At 41.9% G+C, this 25,922-nt stretch overlaps 2 protein-coding genes across 2 annotated transcripts; both read left to right on the top strand.

Moving 5' to 3' along the window:
- Positions 1–15: 15 nt before the first annotated feature.
- Positions 16–19,461, top strand: ift122 (intraflagellar transport 122 homolog (Chlamydomonas)). The gene is made up of 29 exons (XM_041946270.1): positions 16–154; positions 944–1,010; positions 1,105–1,189; positions 1,269–1,347; positions 1,434–1,510; positions 1,648–1,714; positions 1,803–1,949; positions 2,451–2,526; positions 3,542–3,733; positions 4,095–4,233; positions 4,572–4,774; positions 5,741–5,878; positions 6,138–6,302; positions 6,532–6,729; positions 7,015–7,155; positions 7,459–7,512; positions 8,173–8,334; positions 9,130–9,296; positions 10,563–10,734; positions 12,013–12,115; positions 13,952–14,092; positions 14,204–14,301; positions 15,339–15,439; positions 16,574–16,739; positions 16,870–16,987; positions 17,077–17,205; positions 18,248–18,324; positions 18,447–18,611; positions 18,804–19,461. The coding sequence occupies exons 1-29, from the start codon at positions 111–113 to the stop codon at positions 18,888–18,890; spliced, it is 3,558 nt and encodes a 1,185-aa protein (XP_041802204.1). The 5' UTR covers positions 16–110; the 3' UTR covers positions 18,891–19,461.
- An 829-nt stretch (positions 19,462–20,290) lies between these two features.
- On the top strand, positions 20,291–25,888 carry LOC121613026 (rhodopsin-like). The gene is made up of 5 exons (XM_041946271.1): positions 20,291–20,651; positions 20,913–21,081; positions 21,271–21,436; positions 23,342–23,581; positions 24,926–25,888. Exons 1-5 carry the CDS (start codon positions 20,291–20,293, stop codon positions 25,049–25,051), a joined length of 1,062 nt encoding a protein of 353 aa, XP_041802205.1. The 3' UTR covers positions 25,052–25,888.
- Positions 25,889–25,922: the final 34 nt, after the last annotated feature.

Raw genomic sequence — 25,922 nt, 5'->3', positions numbered from 1 at the left:
AGTAAGAGCGAATCACGAAAACGGAGCTTAGTATGAAAAACCGAGCGAACAAGCTGCAACAACCTGTTGATAAACCCCCCATAAGTCCTATTTGCTGTTAAGAGGTGGAAATGAGAGCCGTCCTGGCATGGAGAGAAACTGTTCGTGAACAATGGTGAGAGTCTAGATGTTGACGTTTACGCTGTGAACGTAGGCCCGATGCTGGGATGTAACGCTAGGTGGTTAGCAACGGCGGTTGCTATGTAAACTAGTGTTAGCCAGCTATGTTAGCTAGCATTAGCTGCACAGCAATTTGATTATCGTTCATAAATGACAGGCATACTAAGTATGGTGTGTGTTTCGTTTATGTATGATGTTAAACACTGGTCCTATCACAATGAAGCATGTCACCTTTCTTTCACAGCCCGAAGTAACGTTTGGTCGGAGCTAATGTTGATGTTAAGCTAGCTAGCTGTCGTTAAGAGCCATGTCTTCGTTGTTGCTGCCCATCATTGCTTGCTTCTAATAGCATACGTACATGAAGTTACTAAGTTATATATTTATACCTCTGTCAGTCCAACATGGCAGATTTTCCTGTATAATCACAATTTTATTTGCTTCGTCAATTTGCATTCAATTTGAATATACTCAACGTTTGCAAATTCTTAAGTATTAATAGGGCTACAATTACGTTTACGATTAACGGTTCCTCTTCTGGGCCCCCTCCTCTTTTTTCAAGCTGCTTTTTTTACAGTTAAGAATTGGTACTTGTTCAATCAGGTTTCTAAAATCCAAAGATATTCAGTTTGCAGTTATAAAAGAAACTGTACACTTCAGCAAATCCTCATATTTGATAAGCTAGAATCCAATGATGTTTGACATGTATCTTAATAAATTACTTACACAATGTTTATCGACTAAGCAATTAATTGAATAACCATTTTGCCATTATTCTCTTTTGCAGTGTTTATGATCTTGCCTTCAAGCCAGATGGCAGCCAACTCATCATTGCTGCAGGGCTTCGCGTCCTGGTAAGGCTTTCCTGTTTTCTTTGGCCAAGACACAAAAGTATATAAAGAATACATGCATTATTGTCACACTGACTATCTTGTATTTTTGATGCAGGTTTATGACACAGCAGAAGGAGTTATGATCCAGCCTTTAAAAGGACACAAAGACATAGTGTATTGTGTAGCCTATGCTAAAGATGGTACGCAACTTTCCTTTTGTGCACGTTTTCCCATGTCTGTCATCATTACTATCTCAGTAACTACTGCATTCTTCTGTAGGTAAAAGGTTTGCCTCAGGGTCAGCAGACAAAAGCATCATCATCTGGACGTCTAAACTGGAGGGTATTTTAAAATATACGTAAGTGTCACTTTTGCTCATCCCTTGAATATTAAGGCATCCTCTGCAGTGTGCATTCCTCTATCTCATTTTGTGTTTATCTGTAGTCACAATGACTCTATTCAGTGCGTTGCCTACAACCCTGTTACTCACCAACTTGCCTCCTGCTCTTCTGGGGACTTCGGTGAGTGCACCCTGGGTTTGAGTCTATTCTGAACTTTATGATCCTGTACATGATATGTGATAAACCATTAAATATTTCTAAAATGAGAGATTGCCCCCATGGGCAGAGGACATCTTACCTGCCTTATGCATTTTTAGGTCTGTGGTCCCCGGAGCAAAAATCTGTGAACAAACATAAAGTCAGCAGCAAAATAACTTGTTGTGGGTAAGTGAAGCCTGTAGTTAAAACTATCTGCAACATTGGTACACTTTAATGTGACAAACTTATCTTGAAGAATTTCATTTGGTTGAAGGTGGACAAACGATGGCCAGTACCTTGCCCTTGGCATGATGAATGGAGTGGTGAGCATTCGAAACAAGAACGGAGAGGAGAAGGTCAAGATAGAGCGTCCAGGAGGCTCCTCGTCTCCTATCTGGTCTATAGCCTGGAACCCCTCTAAGTTAGTCTTTCTTAATTATTGCAGTATGATTGTAGAAAAAGCAGAATGGTAATTTATTAAATTAAATGCTTCACACTGCCACACACACACTTATGCACATTCATTGGGTTAAATAACAATGAGAGTGCGTTGCATTTTAAGTGGATAGCCTGTGTACGGCCAGCAGGTGGCAGTGGCCAGCCAGAAAATAGTTTCTCTTGTGCTGCTAGGGATTCAGTGTCTTGCCCATGGACAATTTTGCAGGATGATTTTTTTGCAGCACAAGAGCTTAGATGGATAGATACATAGGCTGACTGTATACGACAATAATAAGGATAAATACATGCAATAAATATTTGTTGAAGACAAATAATGCTAAAAGCTTTCCATTCTTAGGGGAAAATGCTTGACCATTCGTCACTGTGATAATGCTGTCATCATTGCCTAAACAACCAAAGCCATCAGTACAGTATGTTGACAGGGGTGCTTAGGCCTAAAGTCATTTTTGTTGTATTTTCACAGGGATGAGCACAATGACATTCTGGCTGTGGCAGACTGGGGTCAGAAGCTGTCCTTCTATCAGCTCAGTGGAAAGCAGGTGAATATCACAGGTCCATGCAATAAAAGTTCTGAATCCCAAAATACCTTATGTTATGTAAAACCAACATGGTGACTTGGCAATGTCAACATACATGTACATACATATATACTGAGACTTGCATGTGCAATATGTTCTTATAAAACAAAGCTTTCTCCTCTCACACTTCAAACTGTTAAAAAGGGCATTTAGATGACTAAATATAGGCAGTCTCATTACTTAGTATGGGAAACATCAGAAGACTAATGGAAGCACTATTAGCTCAATGTGTGTTTTATCACTTGCTATAGCAATAATAAACAAGAATACCTGAGGCTGCCCGTCGCTCCAAAATATATGAAATTGGAAGCACTTTGCTGAGTTTAAGACCTGTGTTTCCTGTTGTAATCAGACTGTCAGGGTCTATTGAAACCATAACAGCACATTGGAAGTGATCCTGCTATGCTTTAATAGCCCCCTCACAGTCCCTCCTTCCTTCTCAATTCCCTGTGGGCAATACCGTAATTATAGACAAATATGCACTGTTCATTACTCTGCCGTTATGCCTTAGGCTCACATATTGTCATCGGCCTATTTATCTATTTAAGTGAACATTCTGTTTTGATTACAACACCAGCAATTGTTTGCAATGAAAAAAATAACTAAGGATTGTAAGGCAGCCTTTTTTCTAGAGTGACGAGAAACAGATGCAGAGTTGGGGAACTATTGTGGCATTTTGCAAATGGACTTTGAACACTAATACAATCGAGACTATTTAAATTTCATCCAAAAATCCCCAGCTGGGGTAAATAAAGTTTTATCTTATTTTATCTCATCTTAAACCATAGAAACACTTTCTTTTGTTTTTTCTTATCTTTCTATCAAACACTCAAAGGGATGGCTGGATGTACTGTGGACTTTGATGTGTGTCAGCCCAGACAGTGGGAAGTGTTGGTCCAGGCCCTTGGGCAATAAATATGAGAACTACTCTTTGTATTCTTGATTTAATGTCCACTTCTCTCTTTGTCTCTCTCAGATTGGAAAAGACAGGACTCTCACCTATGACCCTTGTTGTGTCAGCTATTTCTCCAAGGGCGAGTATATAGTCATGGGCGGCTCTGATAAACAGGCCTCCCTCTACACTAAAGATGGTGTGAGGCTAGGCGCCATCGGAGAGCAGAATTCCTGGGTGTGGACGTGCCGGGTCAAGCCTGACTCCAACTTCGTGGTGGGTTCACAGCTAATGAAGCCACGCAATAGTGTGTGTCAAAGTAGGAAAATGCAAAACACTGATAAAGCTCAGACCTGAGTGCCAGTCTGCATTTTAATTTTCTTGATATCATAGCACGGCACTGTTTTTGGCTACACAGATACTCCACTCATTTGATTTTACAGTAACACTTTAGCAGCTTTTTCTTTTACCATATTTAACTGAAAGTGATGAGGCACACAAGAGCGAACTGGTTGCTGGTGTATTCTCTCAGTTCTACTGTGTAGAGGCTTTAACAACAGGAACACTTTCCCACTCTCACAGTCTTTTCTTAGAGGTGTTAATAGGATGTACTGCTACATTGTTATCTCTTATCTAGGTGTTGGGCTGCCAGGATGGGACTGTTGCCTGCTACCAACTTATCTTCAGTACAGTTCACGGCCTCTACAAGGATCGCTATGCCTACAGAGACAGCATGACTGATGTCATTGTCCAGCACCTCATCACTGAACAAAAAGGTACACTTTTGCTGTAGTGACACAATATTGAGTTTATAATAGAGGACTGTATTGTATTACACTCCACTTCAGAAATAGGTTGTATGTGTGCCTTGAAGTTTCATAGTGCAATGATCAAGGGTAATAAGGCAGTTCTCTGAAATATATTTTCAACATTACATTACTTTCCATAATATGAATAGGATTACATTATAATTTGTATTGAATTAGTAACATTTTACACATACAGGGAAGAGCAGCATGACAGCATAGTGCAACAGGATGCACTGGCAAATAATTCAACTTTTCTCACCCTCCCGTCATGTCTGCTCTCTCCCTTCATTTCCTTCTCTCCCCAGTGAGGATCAAGTGTCATGAGCTGGTGAAGAAGATTGCCATCTACAGAAACCGTCTTGCTATCCAGCTGCCCGAGAAGATCCGCATCTATGAGCTCTATTCAGATGACTCCTCAGACATGCACTATCGCCCCAAGGAGAAAATTAGCAGGAAGTTTGAATGCAACTTACTGGTGGTCTGCTCCCAGCATATCATCCTGTGTCAGGTCAGAAGAGATAAATGGTTCCATAGTCATTGTGCAGTGTAATGCTCATAAAAACAAAACACCCAGAACAGTCTTTTAAATTTTCCATCTTAAAATGTCTTCCTTGTGGCCTGTTTGTGTTCTGAGTCATTCCTCACATGATGAGACAAACAGTTGTCCTTCAGTTGTGCATCTCAGACTTAATTCTTCTGACCTGCAGTGACACTCTTGTTCTTTGTAAATTACGCTAATGCACACTTGACAGATTGCACAAGAGACCGCAGAGACATTTGAGCACTATTAACATGATGGGAGTAGAGTGATTCAGTGTTTAACCATTCACTTCTTTCCCAAACAGCCCAGAGAAAAATGATAATATGAAAGTGCTGGTTGCCCAGATGTTTCTGCCTAGTTTGCAAAAGGCTCCAGCTGTGCATGTGCTCTGCAGGGTCTGTCTCTCTCCCCTCCTCAACCCCCTTCAAGCTGGATAAAGCAAGACAGTTGAATGAAGGGGAAGAACCACAGTCTGTTGAACCAGTGGGTGTCCCTCGGGGTTCCTCTCTCCTTCTTGTCTCTAAGTGTTTGACAGAGGCTGGTAGGGAGGAGATGCAGCCATAACACAGAGGTTATTTCCCTTTAAATCTGTCTGTGTGTGACAGAGGTGCTTCAGATCTCTCTCTAACAGGCATGCTTGTGTTTCATGCCTCAGACAGCTTTTAGACCATATAAATGGACTGTGCCCATATGGAATGTGTATGTCTGTGTCAAATCAAATCATTGTTTATCTTTATACTTTACACTTTGTAATGTTCAAAAGAACAATGTGCTATGATTTGTTGGACATTTATGAGTATCTATAAACATACAGGGTGAGATTAGCAGTCTGTGAAGTAATAAAACAGGATAATTTGGTCATGCTGAACCAGTCGGTCTTTCATGTGTTATATGTAATTGTGGTCTCACCTTTCTCACTCTGCTCTTGTGCAGGAGAAGAGGCTCCAGTGCATGTCCTTCACCAGTGTCAGGGAAAAAGAATGGGTGATGGAGTCTCTAATTCGCTACATCAAAGTGATTGGTGGTCCGCCAGGCAGAGAGGGCCTACTAGTGGGGTTAAAAAATGGAGCCGTGAGTATTTTGAGAAAATGCTTTTCCTCATTAAATAACCTTAGAAATGGCACTCATGCTCACAAGCCAGCGGTCCAGGAATTTGAACATGAAAGAAGCTGCTTTCTTCTTGAAAAAGACGAGAATTATTTATATGAGGATGGGACTGCAAGTCACAACATACGTTCCTCATAGCGTTTACATTTATCGAGATACCTAGCATAGGTCCTGACACTGCATTCTGATTTTGCTCTCCTGGTCTTTTCTTTTTGTGATGTAGATCCTGAAGATATTTGTTGACAACCCGTTTCCCATCACGTTGCTGAAGCTGTCAACTTCGGTGCGTTGCCTGGACATGAGCGCCTCCCGCAATAAACTGGCTGTAGTGGACGAGCACAACACTCTCCTGGTCTATGACATCAACAGTAAAGAACTGCTTTTTCAGGTCAGCGGAGAGGGTTAAGGGTAAGGTGGAGGAACCGAACTTGGCAGAGTTTAAAATACATTTGAGAGGTGCAGTGGGATGGACTAAAATAGAAATATGCATGTATGTATGATTATTCGCATAAGGTATAGGTACACATGTTGCTCATGTTCTCCTGCCTGGTCACCTCTAGACCTTATATTCCCGCTAACCTTCTTTACCTCCCTCCTTCCTTTTGCTTTCGCTGTAGGAGCCTAATGCTAACAGCGTGGCCTGGAACACCCAGTGTGAGGACATGCTGTGCTTCTCTGGCAATGGCTACCTTAACATCAAGGCCAGTAACTTTCCTGTGCACCAGCAGAAGATGCAAGGCTTTATGGTTGGCTACAACGGCTCAAAGATCTTTTGTCTCCACGTCTATTCCATGTCTGCTGTTGAAGTGCCTCAGGTGTGTAGTATGTTGTCAGCCGGTCCTAGCCTGGAGGCACCATGTGGTGATAATGTAGAAATGACTGCACATCATTGCCAATAGTTGGTATATCGTAAAGATCATGATATTCATTTGTACTACAAAGACAAAAAATACTTATAGGACTGCTTTTCTATCACTTAGTGAGAAGTGTGTGGTAAAGAAATGATTTATTGGTGGTCCTCCTCCTATTTATTGATTAGTTTGCATTCACAATGTGAAGTTTGTAAATCTTTTTGATGAAGGTGTTGTTGCTCTGCCTAGTCAGCACCTATGTACCAGTACCTGGAGAGGAAGATGTTTAAGGAGGCCTATCAGATCGCCTGTCTGGGTGTGACAGACAGTGACTGGAGGGATTTAGCCACAGAGGCGCTGGAGGGACTTGACTTTGACACCGCCAAGAAGGCCAGTCAGACACACACAAATCGTTCTGATCATTGACCCACTCGTTTCACTACTTTCACCATGACAGAATAATAAAAACGTACAAATAGCACCAACAGTGGGACAATACCTTGCTTGCACCTTAGCCTACTCTTAGGCTTCAACATCTGAAAACACTCACAAACAATTTACTGCACACACATTACCCACGCATCCAGATATAAACACAAGCAATATTCAAATACATTTTTTGATGGGATTTTAAGAAGCTGATGCTTATAGGCCATCCCCCTAAAATTATTTATTGTCTTATCCCATTTTCAGGCCTTCATTAGAATCAGAGACCTGCGCTACCTGGAGCTCATCAACAGCATCGAGGTAATACCTGCTCTTCGGAAAGGGAAAAAATCCTTCAACATGTTGTGACTCCAAATTCACTTCTTTTGTTTGCTGATTTCTTCTCTGACCAGAGCTGACATCATCAACGTTAGACAATGCTCGGTGGGAGACCGGGCCAGCTACAACAATTAACGGGACTCATACATTTAATTGCCAGGCTTTGCCCTGGGCTACACTTCACACACTACACACTCACACAGGGGAGGAACCTGTATCCTGAATGACCACACACGCATGGAACCAAATACACACAGCAAAGCACACACACATTCCTTGTCAGTATGCATGCAGAGCAGAGGAAAGTCTTTTTCAACTTGGCCAGTTCCAACAGAAAGATCCGCTATTCTCCCGTCTGAAAAGGGGAAATGTCCTTCTTTGAAAGAGGGCTTTATTTAATGATGTGAAAGAAATGTCATGTGAAAATAGTATTTGTTCTCTGATTTCTTGCTGACCGATGGTCAATGTGTTTAGTGTGGTTTGGTTGCATCCAGCCAGCAAATAGTTTTTAGTGCCTTCGATGTGGTTTGACTCAGTGTCTATGTGAACGCACACATAACAGTTGTATGTGTGAGTGTGTGTACATGCATGTGAGTGTTTATCTCTGCACACATGCCATTGTTTGTGTTGACTGATTTGCAGGAGAGGAAGAAGCGGGGTGAGAACGACAATGAGCTGTTCCTGGCAGACGTCTATGCCTACCAGGGGAAATTCCATGAGGCAGCCAAGTTTTACAAACGCACTGGCCATGAATCCAGAGCCCTGAGCATGTACACTGACCTGCGCATGTTCGAGTACGCCAAGGTGATTAAATCTTCCATTGACAAAAACACACATGCATGTACAACATACCTTGGTATCAATACGGACATGTTTTAGGGGTGCAGAACATATGTTTTTCTTCAGTATGTGCGGTTATGCCAAGTTGGGGCCCTGCACTTTGTTCAACCGGTTCCCCTTTACCGTCTGTCTTTCATCTCCTCATATATCACTGGAATCTCCACATATATCATTTAATCAGTATACACACACACACACCATGCTTTTATACACCTACCCCTGTATAGGACAAGGTTAACTTACACACATAGTTGCAGTTGTAAATGGAGTACAAATGGAGAGAAATAAGGCGAGCGTCTGCTTCTACATGAATACAATGATGAGGAGGTCGGTCAGAGTTGAGACAAATTCATGCTTTATTATGTTTACTTGTGGGGGGACACTTTGATCACCAGCCTTACATTAATATTGCTGGAGCAGATGACACAGCCATGACTCGTTCATGTATATTTGTGGGTGCTTGTGTATCAGATTGTATGTGTGTTTGATGTGGCTGCTGTATATTTATGTGGCTGTGTGGCCATCTGGTCTTACAGGCTGTTTGTTTTAGGTAGGATGGACACCGGAGGGAAAGGCCCTCTAGCAGCCGGCTGTTTTTGTGACTCTCCTCCTGTCTCGGCCTTGACCCACATGGTCTGAACTGACTGAGCTGTCTGAACTGGACATCTCTTGCTCTCAATACAGAGTAGCATTAGGATTCGAGTTGAAAAGTTACCATTGATATGTTAATAAGTTTGCAACCGTGTGCCTTTCTTGCAGGATTTTGTTGGAGCGACAGACCCTAAGAGCTCCCGAATCCTGATGACCAAGCAGGCAGACTGGGCTAAGAGCAGCAAGGAGCCCCGGGCAGCAGCAGAGATGTACCTGTCAGCAGGAGAACATCTCAAAGCTATAGACATTATAGGGGAACACGGCTGGGCCGACATGTAGGTGTCAGTCACTGTATGAAACCTTCTAGATCAGCTTTTCACCATAAGATACATTTTTATACCTGTTTAATGTCTAAACTACATTTTTAGATTTGTGTCCATGATTTCCCCAAATTTATGACCATGATCTGTATCTATCATTGAATATAGTAAATACACACATGTTCTAATTCATAACTGAACAAGAGAATGTTAGAAATATTCACACTTAAGTCTCAATGTCTCAATTTACAGTCAGTGGTGGAGCAGTCTTTGACTTTGTAGTTTACTACACACTAATTGAATACTCTGGTGGAATTATGTTTTTATTTCAAGTCAGAAAGTGTTGAGCTAGGTCAGGGCAGAGAGGGGGCAAAATACCAAGAGTCAGATTTAAACCCTGAATCCCTGGATTAAATCTGATGCTCAAGATGCTTCAGCCATTGCAGACTCCTGATTTGATGCGCTGAAGATTTAATTCCCCCTTAAGTAAAAAATATGTGCTGCTTATTTTTGCTTCATTTGTATGTTTGACCCTCGCTGTGCAGAGTGATGTATGTACAGAGGTTGACACTAGAAGATTTGTTGTCACATTTTGCAGTCCATTTTGAGATGAAAAATATTTGCATATTCCTAGATTTCCGGATTGTTCAATGCATGAGAAAAAGTAGTTGCAATTTAAAGAATTTTAGGTCACTAAACATGTTTTCTGAAAAAAACATATCACACACAAATGGTCTTAAAACATGTCCTTAAAACAGGGATCTATAACTTGCAATCTTTGTTGCGTACTTAGTAGCTTAAGGCAGCAATTAAATAGTAAATATCTAGAACATGCGTCTCTCAGTCAGATGATCCGTATTTAACAATTTAACACAATATTTGACATGGTAGCTAAGAAAATACATAGAAAATGATTACCTTTTTATTAGCTTTCACTGATACATGCATAGTAGGCATGTGGGCTGGGATTATGTGTTGTTGAAACCAGGTAAATTGATAAGCCAGTCTCTGGTGGTCAAATCAGAACTCCCCACAGACTCCATCTGACCTATTGTCTGCATGCTGTAAGCCTCCTGTGGTGCTACCAGTTGGTCAGCACAACAAACTACAGCTGAACAGAGCCAGGTTTTTTTAACCTGAATGTGATACAGCTAGTGACCCTGACTGGTTCATATTCTTTTTGGGGTCACGAACATAGTTTGATACGACGGACCCCCTGTGTAAGGGTTTACCTGCACTGGCCCTGTCTGTGTGTGCTCATTCCTCTCTCCTCTCATGCAGGCTGATCGACATCGCTCGCAAGTTGGACAAGGCTGAGCGCGAACCACTGGCAAAGTGTGCGTTCTACTTCACAAAGCTGAAGCACCATGGCTATGCCTCCGAGACTTATTCCAAGATGGGAGACTTGCAGGCTCTGGTGCAGCTGCATGTGGAAACCCGGCACTGGGAAGAGGTCTGACACACTTATGCACACGGGAGACACACCTGCTCTGCTCATCATGGCTTATATATAGTGCCCTGAGACAATCACATAAATATAAAGTGAGCCATACAGGTGTGTGCTAAATAAACTGCTGTGGTACTCAGAATTCAATATTATAAACCACTTGATATTCATGGCTTGTTCAGTTTTTGCAGGGGTCTCTAGAAAAGTATAATGCATTTGTTAAAGTAACCACAGCCTAATGCAAACAATAAGACAATGCATCCGCCTAATTTCCTCATGCACTGAAAAACTTAAACCACGCGCACACTCCAGAGCTAATCATCCAGCTTTGGATTTCTCTGAATCCATGCCCACACAGTGATTAGAGAGCGAGAAGCACAAAACACTCTGCTGCACCGAAAGAGTATCCGCTTAAAGCTCTATTCTGCTTCCAATCAAATTCCTCCATCAGAGTGGATCATGCTGCTCAGACAAGAAGAAAATATTGCATTTCTTTAATCCATCTGCAGTCTTTAATCGAGTTAAAGGCGTTACACAGTTGCACGTTGGCGATTCACATGCTGAAACAGAAGAGCCGAAAACAGAACATCAAACCATGAACATGCGGTTCTGCCGTAGTGTCTGACGAGGTTTCCCTGGGTATTTATTTGATCCTCATAGAGGAAAAAAAAGAAAGAGCAGAGCGGAGGGAGGCAGAGGTTGAGAGAACTTTATGTGCAGAACACGGACTAAAGTTACAGCATGGGCCATATGGATGCGATTCACTACACTTTTCTAAAACAATGTATTTCTTTAAATGACTTTGGGTTCACAGACCTGGGACACACACACACACTGCCTTTCTCTCTTTTACTGTATGGTATGAATGGTGTGTGTTTCTTGGCTCAGGTTTTGCTACAGGACATTTAGATTAATCAGTCACTGTGACAGGCAAATATATGTCCACAGGGCACTACAACAGCCCTTTATACCCTGTCATTCAAACAGGATAAGAGCTGCAGTAGTAGTTCTAATAGAGTGTGAAATCAACTTAGCTGATACACTTTTCTTTGTTCTCAGCTAATTAATAATGCGGAAGCAATGTTTTGACAGGAAATAATGTGTGTTTCTCTGTGTGGCAACACCTATGTTCCTAATCAGCTGGAGTTCAGCCATAATTACCAAGGGCAGACTTACACTCTTCTCTATATGCTACAATCTGGAGGACTTGTACATTGTTGTATCAGCTGGTCACATGTGCTGTACTACATGTCCGTTCTTTGCTCTCACCTGTCCGTTTCTCAGGCCTTCTCATTGGTGGAGAAACACCCCCAGTTCAAAAATGATGTCTTTGTGCCTTATGCTCAGTGGTTGGCTGAGAACGACCGCTTTGAAGAGGCGCAAAAAGGTAAGTTTGCATCATCGCCAGTACTACAGCTTCACATTGAGTAAGCCTGTATAGGCTGCTCCAATGTACGTATTTACATCCTTTTTTTAAAATGCAAGTTTCCAGGGTTATTTCAGTGAACATTAAAGTCTACAGCCTCAGCCAATGTTTACATATGGAAGTGATAAAGCCTGGCCAGCTCTGGACGAAGACATTTTTCACTACTTCCTTAAGATTCTCTGTATCCACTGTAAAACATGATCCTCTTTGCTGGAGCAGAGCAGAGCAGAGCTTGGCTGCCTGTTAACTGAATGACATGCATGCATGCCTCTAATCACCAGTACTACAAGCGGCTCTGATGATGATTACCAACTGTAACCATAGTTATAATCAGCTCATAGATTTATAATTATGATCTCAGCAGGCATATTTCCTCTTCTACATAATCTTCCTCTGCCCGTCTCGACATGACTGAACAGGCCTGATTGTATAGGAGCTTGCTTACTGTAATGCATTTTGCTGATCGTGTGTATTTAAGTCAGACGATGACGCAGTATTGTGTTACCAATGATTGTAATTGAGATCTACCTCGTCCCCTGCCCACTCCGTTGGAACTTCTCAATGACAGCTTTAGAAATGTTTAACACTAGACTGGATTGGTTGGATACATATGTTTGGGGGCTTCAAGTGTAGCTCAGTTGTTCCCAAAAAAGGGCTCTGGGCCTCTAGAGGCCCATCAAGAGTTTTTTTGTGGGCATTTTCATCATCAGCAAAAGGCCTTTTGACTGTTCTTTCATTTGTCATGTTTTCCACGTCTTCAGTTTGGAGATATCTTTTTACAGTTGTCGTGGTTCTCAGTTCCATTCACTCAAATCCTTGAAAACAGGATCACTTTAAATTCTTTTAATGGACTGATAAAGGTAATTAGTGTCTGTAAATGAAAAGCAGACGCAGTTTCATCAATGTCATTCTATGAACCTGATAAAAACATGTTGGGTGCTAAGATCACGATTGAAGACATTGTTATCTTTATTTACGAGATAAAATGTGGTTCTTTATTTTGGAGCTTTGATAAGAAAATTACTGCTGTACCCTGCTGTTCTTTGTCAGCTTGTGTTTTGTGTTTCTGCAAGGGGAAAGGGGTTGTGTGCACCTTCCTTACATTAACCAAGAGCAGCTGAAAGTGGTTTTTATCCAGTTAGGTAGACTGCTAAATATTTGCCTCTAATATGTCCTGACCCCTGCTGTGGTTGCAGGGGCAGGGTCACTGGTGGGGTCGACTCTCTAAAGCTGCTTCTAATTACCCTCTGATAGGAACATGAAGAATAATGCTCATGTTTATCATGTTTTTAAAGTCAAAGTGCTTTGGTCTTTGATATTCGGTAGAAATTGCCTACTTATGTTAGTTATTACTTGTAAAAAAATTAGGAAAACTGTCTTGCATTGATTAAGTACAAATTGATCTTGGCATTTAGTGTGTGTGTGTGTGTGTGTGTGTGTGTGTTTATGAACATACCATTACACTTTTATATACTTTTTTCAGCACACTAAAATCCTGCAGTTTAAGAATGTAATTTTATCAGAAAACAGCAAAATGTGTATCAGACAAACTTTTAAACACAAATGACTGCTTTTGTTGCTGATGTAGCAGAGATTCAATCAAAAGTGTTGATCTGGGGGCTCTCTTCTGTTGAAATTCTTTCATACCAGTTTTTCAATTGTGAAATAATTTCTGGGAAGTACAGTGCAATACAGCAGGATGTCTTGGATTGACACTTTAAATTCAGCATTGCTTTTTTTTTTTTTAGAGGCACAAAATTATCCATCCATCACCACTTTCTTTCTTTCACTCTTCAGCATTTCACAAGGCAGGGCAACAGAACGAAGCCGTGAAAGTCCTGGAGCAGCTTACCCACAATGCAGTGGTGGAGAACAGGTTCAACGACGCAGGGTACTATTACTGGATGCTGTCTATGCAGTGTCTTGACATTGCCAGAGGTGAGACTCATCTTCTCTGCACTGGAAAGAGGGGCAATTTATTTTCACTGCAAATCTCGATGCATTTATTGCTTCTTACTAAACCTTTTGTTACGTCTGTGTTTGAATCAGAAAGTGAAGACCAGCGGGAAGAAATGCTGAAGAAGTTTGAGCGTTTTCAGCATCTTGCAGAGCTCTACCATGTCTATCGCTCCATTCAGCGCTACACGGTGAGAACATGCTACTGATGTCAGCCCTAATCTTTCATAGCCAGACCAGACAAAAGTGGGAGGAGGCCTTAGAAATCACAAGGCAGCCACATTATTGGCTGTCAAACCCTGGAAACAGCACCTACTATGTGGTTAGATTTCTGTTTGGATACAAACACATTCACGTTATTTATATATTTTTTTCACTTGAAGTATACTGACAGCCCCTCTGTGTTTCTGCCCACTTTCTAATCAACTTTTGCTCTCAAATTTCTTCAGCCCGCTCTGAGTTTGACAAGGCGGAGGCCTGGCTGTGTAAGATTATGTCAATCTGAAAAAAGAGACTCAGGGTAAAGGAGAAATTAATACATGCGCAGAGGTTGTTGGGTAAAGTGAACAAAGAGACGCTAATGTTCTACTTAAAAGTTGACTCACTGAGAATGTCTGATGGACGTACTACACATAACTGCTCATAGTGAAAGATGTGCCCTTTATACAGCAGTCAAAATGATTCACTTCATGAAACCTCTTTGACCCCTATTCCCATGGTAACCAGCTCCTTGATTGATCATGATGACTACATAATCAGAGGTCTTCTCCAAGCCCCCAGCCCTAACCTACTTACAAACAAGCAATTCCTGGTCATGAGCCATATATGGGTGACCTGGCCTGTGTCAGTGTCCGCAGTTTGTTGTTTCAGCTTTCTGCTCGGCTGTGGTCACACCCCTGCATCAGTGAGGCATCGCTGTGATCCAGACCAGAGCAGGAAACCTCTATATCTCACTTCAACTCTCAGGGGCAGGCACTACAGATTTGAGCTATCAACTTTTGGGATAAGGCGCTGTTAGGGACTGCTTTAGCAAATTCCTGTGAGGTGGGACGAGGCACTCAGGCTTAGACTGCTTTTAGACTAGGCTAAAAGATGAAAAAATTAAGCAGGGGAGTAGGAGAGATGGAGCTTTTAAAAAATGTAAAACCCAGAATTTTTCATCAGATTTCATTCATTTTATAATCCCTTAACCTTCCATAACTCATTTTTTAACTGTTGGGATTTTCAGGATGAGCCTTTCAGTTCCCACATGCCAGAGACGCTCTTCAACATCTGCAGATTCCTCCTGAACAACCTCACCAAGGACATACCACCAGGCATTTCGAAAGTGTATCCTTCCATTTGAGAAAGTAGACCTCACATAGACATCAAGCAAATGTTTTTAGAATCAAGTATTGTGGGGGCCCTTCCTCCCTGGAAAACTCTCGAGACCAAACGTGCCAATCTGAAATCAAGACTGGCAGAGACAATGATGGTAAAGTGGTGGAAAAGAGATGGAGGGAGAGAGAAAACGGAAGAGTTGGCGCCACTGTGGAAACTATGCTGCTGCTGGGAGAAATAAAAGGGGTGATGATGGGGAGGAGGAGACGATGCTAGCAAGAGGCACATTCTCCGTGATCTAAACAAATGCTTTGATTACGGAACTTTGTGCATACGTGTACATACATAAACCCGCTAAACAATGCGCTTTAATTTGAAAAAATACACACGCAAAGCCCCCTCACACCCGCAGCCACACACAGTGGAGGCAGAGTGTGAGGAAGGAAAGCCTAGCCAATCCTAGCAGCTGGGATCCTCTATGGACGAACTGAGGTGTTCAAAAACTATGAAGTTAGATTTATAGACTTAGCAGGGCTGCTTTTTTGGACTGGGTTTGAACAGTTAGACACAATGTCACAGCAAAGATGCACTTAACAAGTTAAACAATGGGAGGACATGCATTTATCAACAGCCCCAGCCGCGGAACAGAACTGAGTCTGTGGGAGGAGCTGGAGAGTAGCTGAGCGGAGAGGAATGGAGAGCAGTGGTGTTAAGTTGTAGGTGATGGAGGAGTGCCAGCATAGAGCTGTTTGCAGCTGCAACTCATTGACCTGTCATTGCCACTCTCAGAGCTGCTGGCTTAACAATCTGTTTCCATATAAATACAAATAAGCAACAATTTCCTCAACTCAAACACAAAAAGCCACACAGGCCTGTATAAGCACACACACAAGCCCACAAACACTCTTACCAAGGTATTACTTTCAGGGCTTTTAGCCAGTGTTGCTGGCTCAGCACGGCTGTTTGTTCTACTCATTAAGAGAAATGAGGGAATATACCATCATACTACCTATTTATAAATGCACACAAGTGTTCCTTTTTTCCACTAATTTTGAATAAGACACCTAGAAATCAATATCCCAGTGAAACTATATTTACACTGCCAACTATTCCTACTTTAGTTTTCCTTGACCTGATTATTAGTAACACCTTGTATGCGTTGGCAAAGCAGAGTCGAAAACTGGGTGCGTATAAACTTGCCAGGTATTCCTACGAGAAGCTCCAGGAGCTGCACATTCCCTCCCGCTTCCAGGAGTCCGTAGAACTGGGCAGCCTCACCATTCGTGCCAAACCGTTTCACGACAGCGAGGTGTGTTTACATGCTGCTATATTTAACCTGTGCAGAAATATTGTTCATCAATACTCTCTGAATAGTAGTGGAGCTGTCCCTGCCCTGTGTCCTTGAATGTATAGGTTAAACTTGCATGTGTTTCCTGTAGGACCTAATGGAGGGCATGATGTGCTACCGCTGCTCTACCAACAACCCCCTGCTGAACAACCAGGGGAGCGTGTGCATCAACTGCAGGCAGCCTTTCATCTACTCAGCTTCATCATATGGTCAGTGACACACAAACAGATTGTGTGCGGTCTTGGCTCAGAGAGGACTCCATTTGTGTCTTTAATGTAGCGTATCTGCTTCTGTACAGAGGTGTTGCCTCTGGTGCAGTTCTACCTGGAGGAGGGCATCAGTGATGAAGAGGCGGTGTCCCTTATTGACCTCGAAGTTCCCCACACGGATCAGAGGGATGCACGCTGGCACGACATGGACAATGGTGGTATCCTTTGATCATCTTTACAGTGCAGCAGCACATAAATTCAGAAATAAATAATCCATAATGGGACGCTGAGTAAAACATAAATAAAAGAGAATGTGATCATTTGCTAATCCTTTTTGACATACGCTGAAAAACAGTATATTTAATGCTTGACCTCATTAGTTTCATTGATTTTTGTAAATATATACCTCACCTGTGTTTGATGGCAGCAACACGTTTTAAATAAGTTGGGACAAGAGCAACAAAAGTGTATTTACCTGTTTGGAACATTCCACAGGTAAACAGGTTCATTGGTAACAGGTAATAGTATCAATCCTGGAAAGGCTCAGTCGTTCACAAGCAGGGATTGAGTGAGGTTCACCACTTTGTGAACACATGATCGTATAAAGGATCTTACTACATGGGCTCAGGAACACTTTCTAAAACCGTTGTTGGTAAACACAGTTTGTTTGCAAATGATTGCATTCGGTTTCTATTCAATTGGTACACAGCGTCCCTTTTTTTTTTAAAATCAGGATGTATTTACTCTTCACTCTCCTGGTCTTGAGAGTCTATCCCTGCCCTAAAACACAGCACATCTCTTAGAAATGAAGCACGTGACTCCCCTCCGCCTTGTGACAGTTCTAAGAAGCTGTTTAGTCGGCGTTGGCCTCGATTCTGTGCTGGTGGGTAAGCTGTCAGAGCTAAGTCATCTTAGCTCTTGAGCTAATAGGGTTAGCACGGCTCTCCTGTCTCATCTTAATGACACTAACCCTCCAAGAGCCGTAGCCACAGCCCTAGTGCAGGGATTAACCTGCATTAGCCGGGAGACACTCAAGGGCACCGAGGTCTGCTCTGTTCCTCCAGAGCCACGACGTGACTGACAGGCACAACTGATTGGCATTTTAAACACTCACACTTTTAGAATAGTCTTTTAAGAATAGTCTTTTAGAATAGCTTCTCCTGTTTTGGAAATATAGAATTACAGAACGCATACAAAACAGGTAAAATACAATGTTGAAATGTGTGCTCGAGCTATTTGTTCTTAATTAACACCAATCAGAGCTCCAGGCTTTGAGGATGGATGATGGTTTGGATGACACTGAGGAAAACCCATTCACAGCCAAAATGAGCTTTGAGGTAAGAAAGGACAGAGGAGATGAGGCGATTAATATTCCACCAACTGGGCAAACCAGCTGGACAGGGTGAAAGGACGGGGCTCATAATGGAATGTGGATGTGTTCATGTGTCTGTCCAAACAGCAGGGGGGCTCGAACTTTGTCCCAGTCAAGGTGAGTCGCTCGGTGCTGCGCTCAATGAGCCGGAGGGACGTCCTGATCAAACGCTGGCCCAGGCCGCTCAAATGGGAATACTTCCGCTCCCTGCTGCCCGATGTGAGCATCACCATGTGCCCCACCTGCTTCAAGGTACAGCATTTATAAGGCACACAGTTCATATAGCCTGGTGTGGACCACAGACAAAGCTTACCTGTCTGTCCTTCTCTCACATAAACTGTTTTAGGTGTTTTTCTTTTCTGCCATGTTACTCCTCTTCTTTAGATAATATTTCAGATCTGCTTATTCTGGGCTGTTCTAATGTTTGTTTGTATTTCCTCGTAGATGTTTCACAGTGAGGATTATGAGCTCCTGGTGCTTCAACACAACTGCTGTCCTTACTGTCGCAGACCCATCGATGAACCAAATTGATCTACTTAAAACTAGAGCAGCTATTTTAAACACTTCAGTTTTTGTACCCTCAAGCTCTTATCTTTTTGTCCTTTGTATTTTCTGGCATTTCGTCATTGTTCTCTTGCAGTGTGATATCTTTGGCACGGTAGTAAACACAGACATCTGCTGAAATGTTGTAATGTGAATTGTGTTACACGTTATTCCTCGAGCTCCCCCTCGCTAGCAGTAATACCTGTAGTGTTTGTGCGTTGGTCATTATCGAGTGTAAGAAAAGTGCACCATCAGCCAATCAACCCAACTGGATTATTAGGATCAGATTACCTTCGTTTGTCACTGATTGCATCATCACTTTAAAGGGAACATGGGTGTACAGTGTAAAAAAAAATCACTACAATGATGCATTTATTTAAAAAAACACTATTCTAACCTAATAGAAAACATCTTTTTGTTATTTGAGAACATTACTATTCACAAAGAGCAGATACATCTGCAAACAAGTGCATTCCTCGGGTTAATATACTGAATACTGTGTTTGCTAACACTATGGGGCATCTGTTGTATAATCATGAGAATGTATTTTTTATATTGTTACAAGGGAAAAACAAACATTTTCAATAAAATATTTTGATATTTTTTGGGACGGTGGGTTTTCTTAACGATGCTAGAAAGACAACTTGTATTAAATTTGTACTCCAGCAGATTGAACTTCAGAAATTGTGTCTGTGAAAGAGAGAGCTGGAGGGAGAGTGCATGCTATGAGCGGTATGGCCCACTGCTTCTGATTACTCTTAAGGCTATGAGTTGAGCTTTGCATTATGCAGTGGTTGGGGATTAGGCTTTTACTGATGCAAATAAGTTGAATTGCTTAAGAAATTTCATTTGTAGTTTGTCCACTCGCAACGGTTTAAATCACAAACAGGCTGGTTCCCTCTTTGCCTTTTCTTCTTCTCCCTACTCACCTTATTCTAATGATGCATTGATGCACAAGACAGTAATGATGGGGTTCGGATAGCCACGGCTGCAACCTCTCGCCTTGAAAATGCTTGACATAACTGCATAGCTATTTCTGGAGATTTCTGCTGTAATGCTTTATTTGTGTGTGTGCACGCGTGCGAGTGTGAATTTAAGAGAGGGCGAGACTGAGATTGAGTGTCTTAATTCCATCTCTGCTAACTCTTTGCTCCATGCACGGCCCTAATCCGACCGGCCTGTTAAAAGGTGCCGCACCACTTCAGGGGGCTGCAGAGAACGTCTTACTTCCACAAGATCCATCCCTCCAGCCATCCTCTCTCCCCCATTTGCACTACAGCTGCACAACAAGACTCCCTCAAAGTATTTCATTCTGAGAAGAGGCACAGGCTGTCTATCCAGTGTCAAGGTCTCAGAGGAGGAAAACAAACCCATCACCAACCGCAGTCATGAATGGCACAGAAGGACCCAACTTTTATGTCCCCATGACTAACAAGTCGGGGTTGGTCCGCAGCCCATTTGAGCACCCTCAGTACTACCTGGCTGAGCCCTGGAAGTACTCTCTTTTGGCTGCGTACATGCTGTTCCTCATCATCACCGCTTTCCCCATCAACTTCCTCACCCTCTATGTCACTGTCAAACACAAAAAGCTGAGGACCCCTCTGAACTACGTCCTGCTCAACCTGGCGGTGGCCGACCTCTTCATGGTCACTGGGGGCTTCACGGTCACCCTCTACACAGCCCTGCACGGGTACTTCATCTTAGGCGTCACCGGCTGCAACATTGAAGGATTCTTCGCCACCTTAGGAGGTAAGAGATGAGGAGGTGAAGTTGTTTATAAATTTAGCTTGTGTGTTAAATGCTGCCTGTTTGGATGGATTTGATTTTGATTAATGATAATGATGTCTCTTGTTTGTCACTTTTGCTATTGAGAATATTTTAGAGCACATTTTCTGAGAAAATCTGGTGTGAATGCTTGAAATCTAAAATAATAATCTGCATGATTAGAAGTAAAAGCCAAAAGGAAAAGTGGTGTATTTAAAGTTACACATGCTTTATTTTATGTCTCAGGAGAGATTGCTCTCTGGTCTCTGGTGGTTTTGGCTATTGAGCGCTACATTGTGGTCTGTAAGCCGATGACCAACTTCCGCTTTGGGGAGAAACATGCGATCGGCGGCCTGGCATTCTCATGGATCATGGCTCTGACGTGTGCTGCTCCTCCTCTGCTTGGATGGTCCCGGTACTGTATGTTTCAGTGTCTACACTGTGCTTGCCAGGCTTTAAAAAAAACATACAAATATTGTTCTAATCATTTGCACACAGAAGCACGTCATCTTGATTTACTCTGTCTCAGAGATGTGTACATCAAACACTGGGTGCGATGGTGTTGATGGAAATTCTTACATTATTGTTATATTTGTGGCTGCAGGTACATCCCAGAGGGAATGCAGTGCTCCTGTGGGATTGACTACTACACTCCAAAGCCTGAGATCAACAACACCTCATTTGTCATCTATATGTTTGTCCTCCATTTCTGTATCCCCCTCTTCATCATTTTCTTCTGCTACAGTCGCCTACTCTGCACTGTGCGAGCGGTAAGAGAACCACTGCCGGACGCAAAATTAAAAATAAGGATGAGATACCTTGTTTATCCATGTAGAGAAAGCCTCTTTTTTTTTTTTTTTTTAACCTTTAGGGAGGTTAGCAGCATCACAGAGCAGATTCTCTGGAGATGTGAGGGATTTAATGGCTCAAGGACACTTCAGGAGGGCAGATCATTGCCAGAATGGCAGCTTATACCCAGGTCCTCCAGCTGGAGGGCAGTCTGCCTGCTCACTGTGTCATCCTGATGCCCTCATTAATAATAGTATAACAGCATTGATAATGTATTAGCAATCATAAATACTTTAAAAAATAAATAAATAAATTCTTTATTAAAAATTGCTTTGATTTATATTTTTACACTAACAATCAGTGGTGTGATATCACTAAGTACATTTACTCAAGTAATTGGTTTACAAATTAAGATTTTTGCAAACAAGACATATATATTATAGTACTACATATGCAAGTGCAGCTGAAGCAATTAGCTGATTAGTCGGTAGACAGAAAACTGATTGGCAACTATTATGCTAATCATTTTCCTGGTAAATACATTTTAGCAGCTTCACAAATATGAGGATTTGCTGCTTTTATCTCTAATAATTTTAACCTAATTTGAATAATTTTGAGGTTTGTACTGTCTATTGGACAGAATTAGCACTATGAAGGTGTCATTTTGGGCTCTGACTAATTGTGACAGCATTTCTCACTATTTTCCAAGTTTGTACAAACCAATTTAATTAGTTGCAGTCCTATCCTGAAGTGTTAAAAACTAGCACCACCGCATCCATCTACAGCAGCAAAATCCTTGCTTTATGACATTTTGCTGTTTATACTTAAATGCAGGACTTTAACTTGCAGTAGAGTATTTTTACAGTGGTATTAGTACATCTGAATACTTCGCCCACCACTGCTAACAATGTATGAAATGAAAATGTGAAAACAATGTGAAAGGGTTGCTGGAACTGATAAATCTACAGAGATTTATCACCTGAATCTGCAGCTCCTCTTGGTTGTAAAGTGAGTTTTGGCTCATTGTTTATCTGCCGGGCCCATCTTCAGTGTTCTGGTTCACTCTCACTGCTCTCTCTCGTTTTTCACAAAAACAGCCCCTAAAACCCCCACCATACATTACCTGTTCAGCATCGAACAGGAAATAGACGATGTTAGCCACTAGCCAGTGAACACAAGGGAGCTTTTAGCAGCTAAAAAGCCAGTTATTTTCCTCGGTAGTTGGTGGGAACTGGCCCCAGTATTGTGGCTCTCATGTGTTAGCATACAGAGCTAACGGTTACGTCTGTGGCCTGAATGTATGCTAACACGTTAGAGGCACAAGCTGGAGCTAGTTGAGTTCACCAGGTGGCCAGAAACATGAGTTCAAATGATTGATAATGTTACGCCATAGCTGTTGAATGAGTAAATAAGCAACTGTTTGCTCAGAAGTTCGCAATATTGTCTTAAAAAGTGATGATATGTCAATGTTGTGATCACAGCTTGTTTCTGCTGCCTCCGAGTGGCCAAAAACCGTTACTGCAGATTAAAATCTGATAAAGCATTTCAGGCTAAGTCTGTAATTCGGACTTCTAAATTAAATATTTGCATATATAATTGGAGAGTTTGACTTGATAATGAAAAATAAGCTTGAGAGGTTTGTTTTACTGCTGTGTTTGATACCATTACAGATGTAAACAAAGCCTCAACAGCATGAGAAAACATGATTAATTAACAGTAGGTTTCACTGTTTTCTAGTGTTAGTCTATTGATTCAAAAAAATCAATCACTTAGTTTACTTAACCTCGATGTTCTTCCATTTTGGTGAAGGGCTGAGCCTTTTGTTTACATTTGGATCACAGATTAGTCCTTGGATAAGTTAATAACCTGCTTCTGTCTGTGCTCAGGCTGCGGCTCAGCAGCAGGAGTCTGAAACCACCCAGAGGGCGGAGAAGGAGGTCACGCGTATGGTTATTGTCATGGTGATCTCCTTCCTGGTGTGCTGGGTGCCCTATGCCAGCGTGGCTTGGTACATCTTTGCCAATCAGGGAACAGAGTTTGGACCAGTATTCATGACTGCTCCGGCCTTCTTCGCCAAGAGTGCTGCTCTGTACAACCCGGTCATCTACATTCTGCTCAACAGACAGGTATGTGGAGCAGATAGCCAGGATTTTTGCAATCAAATTAGCTTGATTCAGTCAAAACTTCTTTATTTCTTTTTCATTGGTCGCATATTAATTAATGTAACTGTGAATTAACAATTCTTAACCGATGATCTATTAAGCGTGAACCAGTCACATAAAGTCATAGTGACTTGATCATTTGTTCGTGGTGAACAACAGGAAGTCATGACACATGCTGCTTTTAGTCATGCTTTAAATCGTCACGAGTCATGCATTAGTTAAGCACTACTTAAAGATCCCCTCCAGGCACGTTTAAAGATGTGTATAAAACACTGTGCTTTGACTTATAATGTGTTTCTGTTGTATTCTTAAAGTCCTTAAAATTACATCTACACCTTCTCCCTCATTAAAACAAATTCTCAGTCTATGATTATGCAAATATGTGTCATTTCAAAAGTTTAACTAGTTCACAGGAGATGTCTCCTACTTCACTGAAAAGTCTTGTTCTCAGTGTTTGTGCATTGTAGACTCGCCTCTTTGAAAACAGATTGTCAGTGATAACAGATGAACGTTCAGCAGATGAATGGAAAAACAGCCTTTTAGTGTCAAACTCTGCACGTACATCATTCTGCACAGAGAAGCTCATTCAAATGTAGGAGCAAGGAGAAAAAACATATTGTGCTGTGGAGACTGCATGTGATTTTCCTTACGCTTAAAATAAAGCGTTACCGATAATCTGTAAGAAGCTGATTGTTAAAGATTAAATCATTTCTTCGGGTTGTGACCCATTCAAAAAAAAAAAAAAAAAAAAAAAAAAAAGGAGTGTCTCACACATTTGGGAGTATTTTTTTTTTCAAGCTACACGACCCGTCAGATTTACTTGTGGACCCTCAGTGTCCAGCCACTAGATTTGAACAGTATATAAAGTAGTTAAAACCAGCTCTACCTCAACCTGCCACGACAGTAAACACAGTCTGATAATGTCATATATAATAATACATCAGTCACAGGGGCCCTTTTTCTGTCTATCTCATCTCACATTTTGCCTTGTAATTCTGACTTGATGTGCTCTTGTTTAGTTTAGTATTTGTTTTTACCTTTTTTTATGTATCTGTATTTCTGTGCTTGAGCTGCTTAATTTCTACTCTTTGGATCAATAAGGACTTATCTTATTGTACATTTTGCTGATAATACTTCTGTACTTTTAGTAGTAGCCTATTCAATTTTAAATGCAAGACTTTTACTGGTAATGGTATGTTAAGGGAATCCATTGGCACTTGATTAAAGGATGTGAATGCCTCTTCCACCACTGAATGCAGGTGTATCATGTTCTGCGGTTCTAATGCTCGTTTTCCTTTTGGCCTCCAGTTCAGAAACTGCATGATCACCACGGTGTGCTGTGGAAAAAACCCGTTTGGAGACGATGAGGCCGCCGCCGCTGTCTCCAAAACCCAGACTTCATCTGTCTCCTCCAGCCAGGTGGCCCCCGCTTGACCTGTACCCTCTCCCCCGCCCCTCCTCCTTCAGTGTCCCATCTGTCCCTGCACACCTAGGGACCCACCACCGCCAAGCGGCACTGCGTTCTATCGGCCAATCCTCTTGACTTACCTCTCCATGTGTCTTCACTGTAGTGGCACGATTGCACCTTTGGTGGGTCTGACATACTCAAGAGCCAGCATGTGTATTTTCAATCCATTTAATCATGGAAAGTGTTCAGCTGGCTTCACAGAGTTTAACCTGGCATCAAGGGGCTGCCGTCCGTGTGATGATCCAACTGAACACATTCCAAGCTCCCCACAGCCCAAAGCACATAATAGGTGAAAATCTAATTCAGCAAACCACAGCGCACGATTTCATCCACATCAACTCCCATTCAAGTCATTGCTGCAGCTATATAGCCCCAGAATATGCTTTAAACAACCAATTTTTATGAATACTTAGGTGAAATTAGTCATGAATATTAATAATTAGATATCTCAGATGAGTTTTGAAGGCATCAGATGGAGCTGCCCTCTGGTCTGCCTGTCTCCCCTCTTGTCTTTATGGTGACAAAGCTGAGATTGTTAGTTTGCTTTTGGCATCAACTGAGACATGAGTGTAAACAGATGGACCTGAAAAGAGCCTCTGCAGGGAGAAGGCGCCTCCTGCAAGAGAGTGCATGTGTGTGTGTGTGTGTGTGCGTGCATGCATGTGTGCGTATATGTGTGTGGTGGATGTTTATGTGTTTGAATGGATGTTGGAATGTCAGCGTGTGCATTAAAGAGATGTTATTTTGTTCACTGTGTAAAGACTAGGATCTTGTGGAAGTTGTTCTGTGTCCTGCAATAAAAACAAAGCTAAATGTCTGCACGACTTTGCCTTCACT

Source organism: Chelmon rostratus, chromosome 10, assembly GCF_017976325.1.
Source record: "Chelmon rostratus isolate fCheRos1 chromosome 10, fCheRos1.pri, whole genome shotgun sequence".
NCBI lineage: Eukaryota > Metazoa > Chordata > Actinopteri > Chaetodontiformes > Chaetodontidae > Chelmon > Chelmon rostratus.
Note: the sequence above shows the minus strand (reverse complement) of the source record. Positions and strands in the feature narration are given on the sequence as shown.